This window comes from Entelurus aequoreus, linkage group LG12, assembly GCF_033978785.1.
Source record: "Entelurus aequoreus isolate RoL-2023_Sb linkage group LG12, RoL_Eaeq_v1.1, whole genome shotgun sequence".
Lineage (NCBI taxonomy): Eukaryota > Metazoa > Chordata > Actinopteri > Syngnathiformes > Syngnathidae > Entelurus > Entelurus aequoreus.
This window is the reverse complement of record NC_084742.1, coordinates 4,228,393-4,247,970: the sequence shown is the minus strand read 5'-3', so window position 1 is coordinate 4,247,970 and position 19,578 is coordinate 4,228,393. Positions and strand designations below refer to the sequence as shown.

The 19,578-nt window shown below is 37.5% G+C and overlaps 1 protein-coding gene across 10 annotated transcripts in view; it reads right to left on the bottom strand.

Annotated features, from left to right (window-relative positions):
• The window catches only part of cald1a (caldesmon 1a), a 494,628-nt gene that overhangs the window by 25,450 nt on the left and 449,600 nt on the right, over positions 1–19,578 (bottom strand). For 8 of the 10 annotated variants that reach the window (XM_062064492.1, XM_062064489.1, XM_062064483.1 and 5 more), the window contains 4 exons: positions 10,776–10,913; positions 6,248–6,623; positions 4,293–4,481; positions 1,218–1,360 (listed from right to left, as the gene is read on the bottom strand). In XM_062064492.1, coding sequence (XP_061920476.1) covers positions 1,218–1,360; positions 4,293–4,481; positions 6,248–6,623; positions 10,776–10,913 — 846 coding nt within the window. Of the gene's footprint in view, positions 1–1,217; positions 1,361–4,292; positions 4,482–6,247; positions 6,624–10,775; positions 10,914–12,941; positions 13,010–19,578 lie in introns of those variants that run through there. The other 2 variants (XM_062064490.1, XM_062064491.1) reach the window with 2 other exon arrangements.

The following is a 19,578-nucleotide window of genomic DNA, read 5'->3' as shown; positions in this document are numbered from 1 at the left end:
ATTAATAATTTTTTTTTTTTTTACCTGTTTTCTAAGTACAGTAAATAATGAATTTCTCCCCACAAATATTCCATTAATTTATTAAAAGCACATTTTGTCAAAACTCAGTAAATCACACATTTTTCTTAAATTTTAATACACAATATATTTTTTTCCCAATAAACAATGCATTTTTTTTGCTCAAATGTAAGTTCTAAATTATTTCCATTATTTTTTAATAAAACATTCAAAAGCTTGTGTTCTTAGTTCCCAATATTTAAAGTTAATGTTTTTTTCTATAATTGTGTCATATTTTCAATTATTTCGTTTAATTTTTGTACTTATTTCTCAATTAAAATAATCTGTAAACAATGTACATTTCTCTCTGTTTACATATTTTTTCATAAAATAATGTAATTGGATTTCCTAAATATTTCCCTAATTTACTAATAATTTTTTTTTTTTTAGCTTCATATTTCTTGAATTATTCAGTCAGTAATACTTGAAGCATTTATTTAAATCAACATTTCCCCAAATATTTGTATTTATTAAAATACATTATTTTGTCAAATGCTTCCCTTTTTCAAATGCTTTGTTATTAAATATGCACGTTTGACTCAAAATCTCCATAATTTTTAACAAAGAATTTCGAGCAAGTTTTGCTAAAAAAAAAAATTAAACAAAGCATTCTTTTTCTAAGATTTCAGACACATTTTTCAGTGAGTAACCATTTTTCTTAAATTAAAAAAAAAATATAGTGCAAAAATTCACAGAAAAAAGTTTTTCTCTAATGGTGTAATGGCACCCTTTGGATATATTAGTAATGTTTCAGTAAATAACGCACATTTTTCTAAACAAATGCTGCACACACCTTTAGCAATAGTTACTTTTCATCTCAGATGCTCAAGGCTTGATGACCCGAGTCTACAAAAAGAACTTGCTTATAATCTGATTCAGATCTGCCTTTCAATTATTTGTTGACGCCTGTGGCAATACTCGCACGCCTTGATAGTGTCCTGGCCTGCAGTTTCGCATTAAAGTGTTGTTCCCCTTGCCTACTTTAAAAGGTGAGTGGTTTTAGTTGACCTTGGTGTAGAAAATTGCAGTGCAACTCATATGAAACGCATTAATCATGCATTAATCTGCTTTCCCTGTCACAATTTACACATTATATTAAATATCCCTGTTGTTTTCAGCAAACATTTCATGCATCTTTTATGAGGAGCCATAGTTGGTACCTGAGTGTCCTCTCGAGGTTCCTGTGCTGTTTGGGTATGGCCCCCTCCTCCTCCTCCTCCTCCTCATCCTCCTCCTCGTGCAGACCCCCGTTCTGCTTCCTCTGCTCCTCGCGAACCTCCAGGCTCCTGCTCGCCTCATTCATCTGCAACCACAAACATGCACACAAAGACACACAAGAAGCGTAAAAGTCAGTACGGAGGAAAGAGAAGAGGGGGTCTTGGAATGAAGTGACACAGAACATCACATTACACGCTGTTAACTCCAGCAGTACTCGTCAAGATCACCACAAAAGTGAAGTATTTGGATTACAGTACCATGAGACCAAATATTGGCCCCAAGATAAGACTACAAGTACAAGTATGTAAAAGTCGCCTCATATCCCTGACTTGATTTATACGCGCAAAACTAGCTTTTCTTACCGTCACTCACAAACACTTGATGATAGGGAGAGATGCAGGTTTGGGGAAAAAAGTGTCTGAAAAGGTTGTTAACAAGTTAGCAAACAATCGGGGACTTATGCTAATTTTAGGATAATGGTGATTTCCCTAAATTCCAGACAATAATTTGCTACTTTTTTCCTACACTTTGCACCCTGCAAGACGGAGCGGCTAATTTATGGATTTTTCTTCGCTGGCGGCTATAGTAAAAATAATTTTATAAAAAACAAAACAAAAAAACAAAACAAGCAATAACACAGTGTAGCGCCATCTTTTGGACGAGTTCGCTCATTGCAGTTGATGCAATGTCCTTACAATTACCGAAAATTCTTTTTTTGTTTTTTCCCCCCAAGCCAAGTGTCGTTTAGTCTTCTAGCCGTCTATATCGTTTCTACTCCTATAGATTCTTCATCATTACTCCTTCATTCGTCACATTCTTCAAATACGGGCTACTAAAAAAAGCATGTGTATTTCAGTTAAAGGAGTTAACTTATGGAACAGTCCGGATGATGAACTGAAAATAATTAATTAAAATATTCAAAAAGAAGTATAAATCACATATAGAAAATTGTATAAGGTGCGTTAAGATCACGCACCTGAATATTAGTATAAAACCTGCCTACAATATAATGCATCAATAACGACATAAGGGATGGTAAAATACTTATGTAATTATTATTTTGTACTACAACTATCACGCATATTGATGATGTAAATGATGGTAAAGATACTCTAAATTCCATATTTCTTTCCTTTCCTTTTATTACAATAAATATTTTCCATAATTATGCATTAATAATTGATACACTGTAAGTGATGTAGTTGAAAATGTTAAAATTAACTGAACTCCAAGCAATGTTTGCAAGTTTTACAATATAACTAAAACTGTTTAAACTTACAAAACCGTCCCGTGTGTGCTGCCTCTATGACTGTTTTCATGGATATTTGTATGTGCTATTGTAATGTAATTACACAAGCGTTGTTATCATACGCTAGTTTTGTTAGCATTAGCTAATATGCAAAAACACTCACGATTGTCTGTACTAGTATTATTAACGTACGAAGGCATTATTTTTGTATTGTTTCAGTGTCACAAATTCCTCAGTTCATTCACCAACACGTCCCCGTGGACTTTTTGAGTCTGTTAAACTGATTGGAGAGCTAGCTTACGCTGCGAGTGGGTCCATGACGATGACTTTTGTTTTGTTTGATAAGCCGTTTTACTGCCATGGCACAGACACTGTTTGGAAACAAGGTAGGTAATTAAACATTTACAAAATCTTACTGTGCAAATAACTAATTTCGCAATGTATATATCTGCAGCTTATAGTCCAGTGCGGCTAATATATGGAGAGGAAAAAAAAGTTCTCTCAAAATTTAGTGGATACGACTTATCTCGCTGAGTATAGTCCGGAAAATACAGCATCAAACTTTTATTACATATCGATATTTACAAATTTACTGACTTAAAAACATTATTTTAAAACATCAAGCTAATAATATGGGTCTTGTTTTATATTAGAGTAAATACAGGCTACATAAATAGCAGATTATGAATATATTCAGTATTAGGGGTGCTGTAAAAAAATATTTTAATACGAATTGTGATTGTAATTTATTCTAATTCAGAATTGATTCACAATTTCCAAGAATTTATTTTTTTTAAATACATTTTATAAAATCCTTAAGAATTTACTTTTAAAAATATATTTTTTTAGGCTATCTACACGCCTACTCGCTTGCACATATGCGTCAGCAGATAATCTTTTGTAGCCTGTAACCTGTATGGAAAATGTTATATATTACATTTTTATACTAAATAAAAAATAGCAAAAATTGGTTTAAATTGAACATCGTGTTGAGTCCCATCGTCACCCGAAGAATCGGAATTAAATTGAAGTGCGAGTTGTATAATGGTACACTGTTATATACTGATATAATGATATAACAGAATACATATTTGTAACATTGTTGCATGTATCTTTAAATGTGTGTTTTGATTTGTCAAAAAAAACTAAATACTATTTAAAGATACATGCAGTCATGTTACAAATATTTATTCTTATTACCTATTTGTCGGAAAAAAAACAAGAAAAAAATTGAGATGCAATTTTGTAAATGTTTCATTAATAATACATTAATGTTAGTGACGTAATTAAAGGTTTATATCTTTAAGATGACTCTAAATTAAACTAATTAACTAATTAAACTACACATTTTGTAAAATGAAATGAGAATTTGCAAGCTATATAATGTATGCATGTTTAAATTGATACCACACCATACCATTTTGATACAGGCCTTATGTCAGATTATTTGGTGTACCTAATAGGAACAATTAAAAAAAAAAAAGTCTTTGTGTTGCAATGGTTCTCTCAGTGACTGATGAGCATGCGGAGTAAAAGTCAGTGTGATGTAACAGCAAGTAGGTGGAAGACATGCAACAAAAAAACAACCAGCAGTGAAGTGTAGCATCAACAACCAGGCTGCAGACCACACAGTGACTACTGAAGACATCTGGGTAATCTCACCATCGATTCGCTCACATGTTTGAATAGTCAAGAGATGGCGCTGAGATTTCCCAGAGTGCCTTTGTGCAGTGCTTGTTGTGGACACCTCTAGTCAAGAGTTAGATACCTGATTGTCCTGCGACTGCAGTATCTGACACACCTCTCTGTCCGCCTCACTGTCATTTCTCTGCACCGTACGCTCGCTCCCTGAGGTGGCGTCTACATAATCGCCCTCCGGTGCCTCTTCAGCCACTACGTCTGCTGACTCGGCCTGATTTGAACTGACTACCGAATGACTTCCTTTCCCTGTGAGCTCCTATGAAACCAGGATCAATGAGGAACTTCATTATTTGAGTATTTCTACTTTAGCTTCCTCGCCTCATTCCGAGCAAAACATCATCACATTGTCAGTTATTCAGGCATAAACATACTCCAGGTTCCCAAATGTTTTCAACAAATACACATTTTTAAAAAATGTTTACCATATTTTAATTACATCAACTAAAGTACATTTTAATGAAAAATAATTTTGTCCCAATAGTTACCATAATTTGTCAAAAATTAATGCAGTTTTTCCCAACTGTTATGTTGGGGAAATGTCAACAATACTGGACTTTCAAAAACAACATAATAAATAAAATCCACAATATAAAACATAAATAATACACAAAGCACATTTTGATTGCTAGTGGTACTATGCCCGTTTTTTTTCTCGAACTTAAGAGTAACATTTTTTATCTTTTCCTACATTTGTTAGGAAATAATGCACATTTGTCAGATTTTCCAGTAAATAATGCACATAATACCGCAATTAATAAAATACACAATATAATAAATACATAATAAACAAAGCACTTTTAAATGATAGTGGTAATATTCCCCTTTATAACCTTTTTGAGAAAATAATGAAATATTTTCCTAAATTCGCCAGGAAATAATGCAAATTTTTCTGAATTTTCCGGTAAATAATGCACATTTAAAACTAAATCATGAAAGTGGTACTTTTTCAGTAAATAAAGCACATTTTAATCCATGAATAATTAAAAATTTTCCTGACTTTCTACATGTTTTTAGTAAATAATGCATACAAAAACATCCAGAAAACTTCCCAAATTTGTCAGGAAATAATGCAAATGTTTCCTAATTCTTCAGTAAACAAAGCACATTTTATTTTACAATGGTCATTTTTTCCTTTTTTTTTAGATCTTTTTTGAGTAAATAAAGCATTTAATTCTATATTGGTAATTTTTCAGAGTAAATAATGCAATTTTTTTCTAATTCTTCAGTAAACTAAGCACATTTTATTTTATAATGGTTATTTTGTCCTTGTTTTATCTTTTTTGAGTAAATAATGCATTTAATTGTATATTGGTAATTTTTCATAGTTATGAGATCTTTTTTTAGTAAATGTATTTTTTTTCCTAATTCTTCAGTAAACTAAGCACATTTGAATCCATAATGGAAAATGTTCATAGTTTTCAGATCTTTTTCAGAGTAAATAATGCACATTTCCCCAAATTCGTCAGTAAATAATGCACATTTGAAGAAAAAAATCTATGGCATAAAATTTCAAGTGTTTTAGCAAATAAAGCACATTTTAACCCTTAAGTAATGGAGATTATTCTTAGTTTACCAATATTGTTCTGGAAATTATTATTGGCATCCTATTCTGCTAATTTTTAATGAAATAATGCACATTTTCTCAAATGTCCTATTTTTTTAGGAAACAATGCAAATTTTAAAAAATTTTCCTAATTTTTTTTTTTTTTAACCAACAATGCAGTTTTTCCACACATTTTCTTTAAGAATAAAATGTTCCCGTAATTTTTTTAGTAAAGTACTATTTTCCTGATATTTTCTTAAATATTGCGTATTGTTCTAAAACATTTAAAAAAAACAAATCAAAATGTAAATTTTCTCCTATATTTTCAGCAAATGTACACCTTTTTTCAGTAAAAAAAATGTATTCATTTTCCTGACATAATCTACACAGCTAATGTATTAAATTATATGACGCGTTGTCTTCCCATTGGCTCGTTTAAAAGTGGAACATGAAGAAAATAAGGAAATAAAAAGTCTCACCTCTTCTCTTAAGTAAGACCTTCTTGGTTTCTCGTCCATCACTCTCTCCTCATCAGGAGCAGCATCTTCTTCCTCTCTCGTCACGACCACCACCTCCTTTTCCTCTTCTTCGCCGTGATGGTAACGGCCCTGGCGCCAAGAGGAGGACCTCCCCTCCTCCACCACTTCCTGCTTTTTGCTCTTCTCCTCTGCGCCACCGACGTCGTAGTCCCGCTGGCCTTCCGTCTCGGTGTCCAGCTGCGTCTGTCGCTCCAGCGCTTCCTTCAGGCGACGCTGGCGGCGCTCTTCTCTCTTGGCCATGCGGTCCAGTAGGGCTTGTTCTTCGGTATCGTCGTTGCCTCCGTAAGAGCTGCTCACTGAGTCGCTTTCTGTAACACTGAGGAGGCAAAACACGTGAAAACAAGACATAGGGTCTTCCAACGTGGCAGTCAGTCAGTCTACCCTAAGAACCTTGAAAAACTGATGTTCTGCAGCACATTCTGTGGCGTCTTCTGCTCTTTTAGTCCATCACTGTAGAAACTAAACAATATACCGTATTTTCCGGACCATAGAGTGCACTGCCGATGAATGGTCTATTTTCAAGCTTTTTCATATATAAGTCGCACCGGATTATAGGGCGCATTAAAAGGAGTCACATTATTATTTTTTTCTAAATGTAAAACACTTCCTTGTGGTCTACATAACATGTAATGGTGGCTTTGGTCAAAATGTTGCAAACATTTTGTTTTACAGATCATCTTCAAGCCGCTTTCTGACAGTCGCTTCCGGATGCGCCGTTTTGTGGGCGGTCTTATTTACGGGGCTCACCTTCGGCAGCATTTTCTCTCCGTCATCTTTGTTGTAGCGGTGTAGCGTGCAAGGACGGGAGTGGAAGAAGTGTCAAAAGATGGAGCTAACTGTTTTAATGACATTCAGACTTTACTTCAATCAATAACAGAGCAGCATCTCCTCATCCGCAAACAACAACGCCGGAAATTTGTCCCGTGAAAAACCGTCCGACCGGAACTCTCTAATAACTAAAGTTCCTTGGGTGAATAATATAACTCACTACACCGGTATGTTTTAGCGCTTTCATGGCGAGTTTACTGACAAGATATAAGTAAGAACTTTACACTACTTTATATTAGAAATGGCAACAGCGGAGGATGAATGTCCCAAACAAGACAGAGAAAAAGAAGAAGCTTATCGACTACGGCGTCGAGACAGGCTACAAAGGCGGATGCGCACCATTTTTCAGGACTTATGCAGATTCAAAATACATATCAGCAAGTACACTACTATTGTTTTTTTTTTTTTGTATGGTTTTGTCACGGTTTACTTTTATTTTTTTGACTTTTTATTTGGTATTGTTTTGCATCTGATCAAGCCCTGTGACTTTCTTTTTCTTTTTTAAGTGTGAACGGTGGGGAGGTCCTCAGGAGGTGATCTTTTGATCCCTTCCTGAGGATCCTTGATGCCGAGGACTATTTATCCATCTTGCTATGGTCTGGATAGCCTGCTGATCCTGAGCCAGAGCGGGATGGATGGATAGATATATACAATATCTGGGTATTTTTTCTAATAATGTGTATACTGTAAAGTGCACCTCTCTCCTCAAGTGTGCATGTGAGTGTGTATGAGTGGATGTGTGCTTGTATGAAGGGTTTGCATGAGCAAAGTATGACTGTTAAATGTGATTTTAACTGTAAGATTCAATAAAAACATATTTGGAAGCAGATATCAGAAGGTAAGAAAAGTTGCTTTTGCATAATGCGAAACAATACGCCAGATAATATGTCTTACCTTTTACACACACCATAATAATACTCATATGTTGAAGCACAACACAATCCACCAAGCGTTGTAGCTTCATAGCTTACCAAAGTCGTACTTAAACATTTTGATAGATTTTTGAGCGCCGTGTGTAATGTTCTATATTTTCCATGGAACATATAAAATGTTGGTGTTGTTTACTTGAGTCATATTGCCATCAGTGCAGTCTACACGTATCTCTTATGTTTGACTGCCATCTACTGGTCACACTTATCATTGCACTACAAACCAAATAAAATTGCTTTGAGGTCGATTTCGTACATTAAGCGCACCAAGTTATAAGGCGCACTGTCAAGTTTTGAGTGAAAAAAAGGATTTTAAGTGCGCCTTATAGTCTGGAAAATACGGTACATGGATTTATTAACTGAGCAGGTTTGAAAAATATGATTTTCGTTATTTATTTTCAAGCTGCTGCGGCCTTTCCCAAAAGCAGCCTTTAAAAAGCACAAACACCTCTGAAAACAACACCAGAGTGCTGCTAAAGAAGTCAAGGCTGAGCGAGCCAGCAGAAGACATGTCTGTGGCGAGGATCTGTCCATTCAGCCAAGTTTTCAGCCTCTGGCTCCAAAGTCAGGTTGTCGCCACAGAAATGTATGAATATAAACTACACTGAAAATAAATCAGGAAAAATAAAATGTTGGATTCCAGAATGGAAAGGATGAATTTCCTTGAAGATAGCAGCAGCAGGCTCTTAAAAAAAAAAGAAAGAAGAAGAAGCATCCTGCTCTTATGATGCGCTCATTGTCAGACGGCTGCAGGATGCACAAAAGGAAACCACTGAAGAGGCCTTTGTGTGTTGCAGCTCTGTTGCTATGACGACCAACACGGATGGCTGCTGTTGCGACAGTTAGCTTAGTTAGCTTGGTTTTACTGTATAGAACGGGGACCTATGATGAATTTGGTCTTTTCTGATTTACAAACCTCTAAATTAGGGATGTCCGATAATGGCTTTTTGCAGATATCCGATATTGTCCAACTCTTTAATTACCGATACCGATATCAACCGATACCGATATCAACCGATATATGCAGTCGTGGAATTAACACATTATTATGCCTAATTTGGACAACCATGTATGGTGAAGATAAGGTACTTTTTAAAAATAATAATAAAATAAGATAACTAAATTAAAAACATTTTCTTGAATAAAAAAGAAAGTAAAACAATATAAAAACAGTTACATAGAAACTAGTAATTAATGAAAATGAGTCAAATTAACTGTTAAAGGTTAGTACTATTAGTGGACCAGCAGCACGCACAATCATGTGTGCTTACGGACTGTATCCCTTGCAGACTGTATTGATATATATTGATATATAATGTAGGAACCAGAATATTGATAACAGAAAGAAATGGGGGGAGGGAGGTTTTTTGGGTTGGTGCACTAATTGTAAGTGTATCTTGTGTTTTTTATGTTGATTTAATAAAAAATAAAAAAAACAAAACAAAAAAAAACGATACAGATAATAAAAAAACCGATACCGATAATTTCCGATATTACATTTTAACGCATTTATCGGCCGATAATATCGGCAGGCCGATATTATCGGACATCCCTAGTCTAAATGTTGGGTAATGCCAAAGCGTCAAATCATAAGGTTCATGCATTTTGCCGTGAGCTTGCAAGCAGTTTCTGACGCCTCTGTTCTGATATCAGAGCGAGGCTGACTTATTTATTTAGACATTAGTAAAGCTCTCAACCAGACGCTGAGGAAACACAAAAAAGGTGATTTTTGTTATTTATTTTAGTATAATAAAACATTCAGTGACATAAATGCAGATCAAAACAGCTGTTTTATGCAAAGTCTAAATTGATCGGCGAGTGTGCAGGTGTACCTAATGTTGTGAACGGGTGAATCCATTCAATTCAAACAACTTTATTAAACCCTGAAGGGGCAATTCATTTTGAGCGGCAGGTTGTCATAGTTCTTATAGCCTACACATGTCCTATTACTAGTCAACAATATACATATCATGTTCATGAAGTTTATTTTCGACAGTGTCTAGAAAAAAAAAAGAGGTGACGGCTTTAAAATATATTCAATATGGGTTTTCACGAGATGAATTATGACACATTTGAAGAGGGAGGGGATTGGTTTGAATTGTAATCTGGGAACGCCTACACAATCCTTGTTTATTTAAAAAAGGTCTACAGACTAAGGAAAATGACCATTATGGATCACAAGGGGGTTTAGTTACTCTTAAATGCAATATTTACAACATTTCTTTAGATAATTGTTGATAATGATTTAAAAAATTTGCATTATTTACTAAAATAAATAAATAAATGTCTATTATGGAATTAAATGTGCTTGTAATATAACATAAAAAAAAAAGAAGGGTTATCGAAGTGACTGCGGAGCAAAATTTACACCAAAACATATCCAATACATATTATAGACCACAATGAAGTGTTTTACATGTAGATTAAAATTGTTTTAAGTCCTCTTCAAGCACAAATAGTTTGTAATAGCACTACCTGGTGGAAAAGTTGGTCGATTGTAATTGTTGTGGTTTTAAAGAGCAACTACAGTTAGAGTAGTCAGTGTACAGTTTGTCAAGCAGCACCATAACACACAATCATCAGTCTCTGAAAGGCTGGTGAGTACCAAATCTTGGTACTCACTTCTGTTGTCTAATTGCTCTGTAATTTTCACTAGCTGTGCATCTATATACGCTGCACACTGACTACTCTATTACGATAGTATCAGTCACCTGTGGCTGTTGGTGAGGACCAGACTGTCAGGCTGGCCGCTCGACTCCTCGAGCTCCCTGCTCCTCAGCCTCTCCTGGCGGGCCCGGCGCCGCCTCTCGCGGGCTGCCTCCTCCTCGTCATCGTCATTCCTGGACATCCTAGAAAAAGAAGTCAAGGAAGTTATAAGCAGTTAAAAAGGGTTTTACTGGACAGAAGATACATCCAAAGTGCTGTTTTTCTTCCGGCCACCTGACATCCATGCAGTCCTGATCTACGTCGGCCCGACTGACCTTTCCGCTGAGCAAGCGGCCGGGCTACCTTCGTCTTTGAGCCGTTACTTGTTAATTGCAACATATGAGTTAAAGCCGCTTTGGGTTTATGTGAGGTTTTTGTGGCACGTTGTCAACAACAGAATCCCCTCCCTCTATCACGTCTCTTCCCCTTCCTATGAGGAACGTTGTCAAAACAAGGGAGATGAATCTGTTAACACCCAAGCATGACATCACATTGGAGGAAAGTATTGGGACGCCCACAGGACGGAGTAGTCTTTTACCTACACCTCATGGCGATGGGATTTATGGCTCTATAAAGGGAACGTTCAGAAGACTGGGTCGTTATATTTATTTATTTTTTTAAATAAAGGAACCAATCAATAGTATCAGATATATGTGAATAATTTAATTGACACAAATATTAACTATCGGGAATTATTCTGAAATATATAATTGTATTTTGTTGTGTTTTCATTGTAAACTTTCCATTAGGGGGTGCCATATTTCCATGGTTTGGTAGTGACATCATGAGTTTGAATTTCTCTCATCTAAAAAAAAAATGTGTAGGATTTTACCAATACAGAAAAAAATACAAAAATAAGTAAGAATAAAATGCAATATTGGAATGATGTATAAATAATACTACAATAAAAATGTGAGTATGGTGTTTGTACACTTGAACAACAACCATATGGAATAATTAAATGTGAATCCAAATCCATATACATTTAATAAAAATTAAATAGAATAACAAATAATTGAATCAGTATTTGTATTCCTATATTTTTTATGTAAAAAAATATATATTTTTGTTAATAAAAAGTTAATCCAAATGCAGCAAAGTTTCCTTTCCTTTTCATTTTACAGTCCAGTTGCCAGCAGGGTGGCACGCACATGCTGACACTAAACTTCCATCCATCCACTTTCTACCGTTTGTCCTTCTCGGCGTCGCGGGGTTGCTGGAGTCTATCCCAGCTGCACTCGGGCGGAAGGCGGGGTACACCCTGGACAAGTCGCCACCTCATCACAGGACCAACACAGATAGACAACATTCACACTCAACACACTGGGGCCAATTTAGTGTTGCCATTCAACCTATCCCCAGGTGCATGTCTTTGGAGGTGGGAGGAAGTCATGCTGGTATAACATGCAAACTCACACAGAAAGACCCCGAGTCTGGGGATCAAACCCAGGACCTTCTTATTGTAAGGCACACGTACTAACCCCAGGCGTACCGTGCTAAACTTGCATGCGCATTAAAAAAAAGGCTCCTTGACTAACGGGCACAACTGGGAATCGGTTCTAAACGTTCACTCAAAAGAGCCGTTTCTAGTACCTCGGTTAGTAATCGAAATCAGACACCCCAAAACATATTTTACAGATAATCTAAATAACATTGTTGACATTTTCTGAAAGTTTCATCAACATTTGCCAATAACTTTTTGAGCTATGTTGTTTTTGATTGATTGATTGAAACTTTTGTTAGTAGATTGCACAGTACAGTACATATTCCGTACAATTGACCACTAAATGGTAACACCCGAATACGTTTTTCAACTTGTTTAAATCGGGGTCCACGTTAATCAATTCATGGTAAACATTATCTATGGTATTAAGGATGACCCGCGGTAAATTTCGCTGGTTAGTGTTATCGCTTTAAAATAAAATATCATAAAACCGTACTTTGATGAACTGACACTGCTCATTTACCGGAAAATCAAGCTAGCGCTAGCCTCCTAGCTAGCTTCAAGGCTAACATAAATACAGTTAATAAACGTCCTTCCCCATTCAGAAATGACACAATCTACAGTAAACTTGCATTAATACATTTTTGTCTGAACAACTAAGATAGTCAATTGTACAAATTACCACAACATGCTGAACTCGCTTAGAAGAAGGTAACAAAATACTCACAGGATTAAGACTACAACAGGAAGTGATGTCACATAAACAGGAAGGGATGTCATATGAAATTATCAGTTAAAAAAAAAATTAAAACCTTTACAAAAAATTAAGAAGACAAACATATTTAAACACTGAAATAAAAATAACATGGCTCCTAAACAACTACAACAATATTTCATGTTTCTCCTGCCAAGTATTTTGGGTGTCTATGTATTCAATCTTTTCAATAAAAGTGTGTGTATAAGTACTTTTTGACCACAATCAACAGTATCGGGATATTAATGATAACTGTGACAATTTTAAGTCACAAAATAACCCAAATAATAATAAAATGTTCAATATATATATATATATATATAGACTAAAAAACTCCTTTGTCCCACACACCATCAGACTGTACAAGTCCTCTCTGAGGGGGCACTAGGATGACAGGGGATGCAAAACAATAACATGGTCACTACTGCCTAGTTTCTCTTGTTATATTCTTATTTTTACTGTTATATTTCTATTCTTATTGTTGCTTTTTATTTTTATTCTTATTGTAATATTTTTCTATTTTATTTCCATTTATACCCCCATTATTTACTTTTTTAAATTCGATCTCAATTCTGTACACTGCTGCTGGAATTTTAATTTTCCTGAGGGAACTCTCCTGAAGGAATCAATAAAGCACTATCTATCTATCCTGAAGGAATCAATAAAGCACTAGCTATCTGTCTATCCATCCATCCATCCCATCCCATCCCATCCATCCATCCATCCATATTGGTAACTAACAGACACACAGACAAACAAAAATATATAAATGGGCGCCTTTGTTCTATAGCAGAAATAAATAAACCGAGTGAACCCCTCCTGTCTTCGTCTCTGTGGGTGGAGGCGGCACTGCTAGCGTAAACACAGAGATGTTCAGCCTAGTAATGTAAATGTAAGGTAACGTACGTTTGTATGATGTTTTTTTTTTTTAATTCAGGGACATCAGGTTTGTATCTTCAGACATTTGTAATTGTTTTTTTGATCCGCATCAGCCCCAAAACTCTAATCACTTGTTCTTTTGCCAATTTCTGCCATTTCTCAAAAGTTTTAATACTTGAGCTATGTTGCCAAACAACCAACCTCACTTGCAAACAGGCCACGACAAATACATAAAACTTCTGCCTGAGGTAATAATTGTAGTTTTACATTTTTGGGCAACGAGCATCTTCCAGAGCAGTGTTTTTCAACCTTTTTTGAGCCAAGGCACATTTTTTTAATTAAAAAAATACGGAGGCACACCACCAGCAGAAAAGGTTAAACAATTAAACTCCACCAGGTTGTCGTGCCTTATTTTGAGTTTGTTGTTGTTTCCTGTGTGCCGTGCTTTAGTCCCTTGTCTTGCGCTGTTATTTTGGTGACCCTTCCTGTTTAGTTGGGTGTTCTCCTGTAGCAGCTTCACGCCTTCCTTTTGAGTGCTATTGCCCGCACCTGCTTTGTTTTCGCAATCAAGACTATTTAAGTTGTGCGTACGCTATCCTTCTTTGTGGGGACATTGTTGATTGTCATGTCATGTACGGGATGTGCTTTGTGGACGCCGTCTTTGCTCCACACGCTGTAAGTTTTTGCTGTCGTCCAGCATTCTGTTTTTGTTTACTTTGTAGCCAGTTCAGTTTTACTTTTGTTTTACATCGCCATTCCTATGCTTCAGTGCCTTTTAATCATTTTTGGTTTAAGCGTTACATACCTTTTTACCTTCACACTGTCTCCCGCTGTGCTCTGCATATTGGGATCAAGACAAACCATCCTTGACGCGTTCCCACTTCTACAAAGCAATGAACTACCTGCTGCCACCTACTGGTATGGAGTATTACAAGATTACCCTGCCAAGCTCTACACAGCACAGGCACTAGACAACGGCACATTATTATGATTATTGATTTGCAAAAAAATATTTTTTGGACCAATTAGGTTAAGTTGCATAATTTCCCACGGCACACCAGGCAATATCTCAGGGCACACTAGTGTGCCGCGGCACAGTGGTTGAAAATCACTGTTCTAGAGGGCCGCCAAAAAATATCCATCTGTATGGGCCGCGGCGGTACTCAGATGTAGTAACACTTTTCCACCACTTGTGGCAGTAATGACTATCAAACAAACAGAAAAAAGTCTAGAGCCAATGTCAAAAGTTTTTTAAGAGCAAAAACTATGACTAAAGTGGTGCAGTTGTATTTCAATTTGCACTTTATCTTTACTGACAGTTTAGTTAAGAAACATTCATTATTTAGTTTATTTTAGCACAACATAATAGTATGAACATCTATTTTTCGTCAGTTTTTAATGAATCATCCTTTACGCAGTGTATTTGGTAAGTACTTAATGAGCCTGACCTAAGCCTTAGGTTTATGTGTTAAATAAATAATCATTTCATATCACTTGAAAAGGTTGTAAACTGTAAGTAGGTTAGATATAATTATTGAATTCGGTAAAATCGAGGGCAGGATCACTAATCCAGTGTTAATATTTGTATTGGAAAAGTTGAGCCTCGAGGTCAAAAAGGTTAAAAACCCTGAATATAAATGACAGCTTTTTAACTTAAAAAAACAAAAAACTCTTGTTGGCGAAGACGGCCATAAGCGCAAAATGAGAAGGGGACAATACACTACCTTCGTACTTTGCAACAAGTTCTTTCTTGAATGCATTAGTGTTTCTCACCATCTTTATCAAAGTGCTCGATTGTTTGGTGCACACCAGGGTTTGGAGCAGGCCTGGGCAATTATTTTGACTCAGGGGGGCCAAAAAATGTGTCTGGGGGCCAGTATATCTAGTTTTAGGAACACTGATATAAAACCTCACAATAATGTCTGATTACATGTGTGAATGTTGTCTGTCTATCTGTGTTGGCCCTGCGATGAGGTGGCGACTTGTCCAGGGTGTACCCCGCCTTCCGCCTGAATGCAGCTGAGATAGGCTCCAGCACCCCCCCCCCGCGACTCCGAAAAGGACAAGCGGTAGAAGATGGATGGATGCAGAATGGGACACCCAGAATGTACAAGAAAATAAAGAATGTGGGATTTACAATATTAACTAAGAACGATAAAACACTGAATATTGACAACATATGAACGTCCCACACCCTCTCGATCGACATATTTTACAATCAAGCAAAACGCAACAAAAATGCAACAAACACAGCGAAATATGAACGCGAAAGTTAAAAAATAAACCTCACCTACTATCTGATATATCACAAAGCTTTACAACTTGTTGTAAAAATCCGGTATTCAACGCCTCTCCCGACAACCTCCCGGCAGATATTTTCTCCCGACAAACTCCCGGTATTCAGCCGGAGCTGGAGACCACGCCCCCTCCAGCTCAATGCGGACCTGAGTGGGGACAGCCGTTCTCATGTCCGCTTTCCCAGCAGCTTGCCTGCCCAAATGACGTCATAACATCTACGGCTTTTAGAGAGTAGAGTGCACAACAAGGAGAGAGAGTTCTTGGTTTCTTATGTGGGTTTATTGTTAGGCAGTTTCATTAACGTCCTCCCAGCGCGGGTAACAACACACAACAACAGCAGTCACGTTTAGTCTACCGTAAAGCAGTTCGTCTGCCGTAAACAGCAATGTTGTGACACTCTTAAACAGGACAATACTGCCACCTACTGGATAGCCTGCAGAACACTGAAATTCAAGTATGTCTTTTATTTATATGTATAATAAAATAAAAAATAAAATAAAAAATATATATAGCTAGAATTCACTGAAAGTCAAGTATTTCATACATATATATATATATATTATATATATATATATGTATGAAATACTTGATTTGGTGAATTCTAGCTGTAAATATACTCTCCTCTTAACCACGCCCCCCCCCGACCAGGTTAACAATGCTGTGCTAACGACGCCATTGAAGCTAACTTAGCAACCGGACTGCACAGAGCTATGCTAAAAACATTAGCTCTCCACCTACGCCAGCCAGCCCTCATTTGCTCATCAACACCCGTGCTCACCTGCGTTCCAGCGATCGGCAGAAGGACGAAGGACTTCACCCGATGCGTTTGGCGGCCCGGAGACGTAGGAAGTCAAGGTGAGGTCGGCGGCTAGCGCTCCAACAAAGTCCTCCTGGTTGTGTTGCTACACTGATCCCACCTACAACTGTCTTCTTTGCAGCCTTCATTGTTCATTAAAAAAATTGCAAAAGATGTCCAGTATACTGTGGAATTATGAAATGAAAACAGAGCTTTTTGTATAGGATTCTACGGGGTACCATAACTTCCGTTACTCTGACTTCGTCACGTGCATACGTCATCATACCGCGACGTTTCAGCCGGATATTTCCCGGGAGATTTAAAATGTCACTTTATAAGTTAACCCGGCCGTATTGGCATGTGTTGCAATGTTAAGATTTCATCATTGATATATAAACTATCAGACTGCGTGGTCGCTAGTAGTGGCTTTCAGTAGGCCTTTAAAGATCTAAAAAAATGATTTGGGAATGTCCGGTGGGCCAGATTGAAAAGCTTAACGGGCCGCATGTGGCCCCCGGCCCTTAATTTGCCCAGGTCTGGTTTGGAGGATCGCCTTTACACTAAACCAAACACAGACTACGCGCCAGAGTTCCATTTAACCAAAAATGGCAAGCGCCAACTCAATTATGTTTTGACTGCTTTTAACTCCCGAGAGGACTGCAGCATCCTTGAAAACGGCCGCCAAATGTCACAAGAAAGGGGAAAAACAGCGAAAAAATGGAAGAAAAGAGTCCTTGGCGGCGGGCGGCGACAATCTCGGGGTTAAAGAATCCTCGGTAGGAGAGGAGAACAAACGTCTAAAAGCTGAATTAGCATTCCTGTCAATTATACTAGTGAGCGCGCACACACACACACACACACACACACACACACACACACACACACACACACACACACACACACACACACACACACACACACACACACACACACACACACACACACACACACACACACACACACACACACACACACACACACACACACACACACACACACACACACACACACACACACACACACACACACACACACACACACACAGTGGTTTAATATCCCCCTTTTCCTTGCTTAGGCCCCAAACTCCATCAGCATCAGAGAGTCTTGGAGGACGACGGGGGAGGAAAAAATAAAAAGAAAGGTTAGAGGTGTGCACGATAATGAAAAAAAAGGACTTATCTCCCGACTTCATCATAAGCCATGCCCTTTTTTCTGCACTTTTATTTGCTGGTCACACTGTAGATGATTTGAACTAAACTTTCCCCTCACATTTGCGCGTAGTAAAGCAGGCGAAAAGTGGTGCACGAGCGTCGCCGTGAGAGCTCCTCTTCGGGACAAGTATGTCTAAATATTTTCCTTCCAGCAAAGTATCTCAGATATGTAAGCGAAAACCATTTGGGACTTTCACCCCTACTTGGAAAAAAAAAAGAAGGAGGGTGGAGCTTGTGCTGTCAGAAATGCTGACCCATTCCCACGCTGGACTATTTCCTACCATCGGACTCGCTCGTCCATCTTTCTCGACCGTTTGTGAAGCATTACCTCTACCAAGGAGCTTTATTTTGTCACCGCTTGTTTATGCAGCTTGCAGGGTTAGACAAAAAACACTATTTTCCACATATTTTCATAGAAATGTGCGGTGCGGGCAAAGTAAAAACGCACACAATTTCAATGCAGATCTGAATGAAGGTGTAAAGCCAAGGTGAATGGTAGAATGAAATAAAGTGGAAGTGCCCCCACCATCTGGGTCACACACAGAGGATGGGTGTTATTTCCTGTGGCCAACAGGTGGAAGCTGCAGTCGTGAAAGAAGAGGAAGAGGATGAGGAGAACGAGGAGAGGAAGAGGAAAGGAGTGGTGTGACCAGGGCGTGTTTGCAGAGAGAGAAAGGCTACAGAGTAAAAATGGAAGCATGAGATCACAAGCTAAAGGTGGGGATTACGGAGGGTGGGAAAAAGGAGAGGACGAGCACAATAGGTGGAATATGTCCAGTTAAAAAAAAAAAAGAGTGGGACTGCACCATGGGATGGTGATAAATGAGGAAAAACTAAAAATGTCCAAATAAGGAGAGTGAAGAAAAGAAGCCTTTTTTCTAAAATTAACATCTGGCACGGCACTTTATACTTAATGGAGCTTTAATATGTTAGTCTCAACGTGAAATATTTCACTCTCTTGTGTCTCTATCCACTGTGTACGCAATATCTCACTATTTAGACAAACTGCTGCAGGATTCCACCAAAAAAAAAAGACAAGTTTCAGCTTCTTTTTTCCCCTCTCTCGATAACCTGGCGAAATGTAAACATCTGTCTTTGGAGACTTAAAGGCCTACTGAAAGCCACTACTAGCGACCACGCAGTCTGATAGTTTATATAACATTGCAACACATGCCAATACGGCCGGGTTAACTTATAAAGTGACATTTTAAATTTCCCGCCACACTTCCGGTTGAAAAACTCCTTTGGATATGATTTATGCGCGTGACGTCACAAAAGCAACGGAAGTGGTTGGACCCCGTCGGACCCGATAGAAAAGCCTCTTGTTTTCTTTGACAAAATTCCACAGTATTCTGGACATCTGTGTTGGTGAATCTTTTGCAATTTGTTTAATGAACAATGGAGACTGCAAAGAAGAACGTTGTAG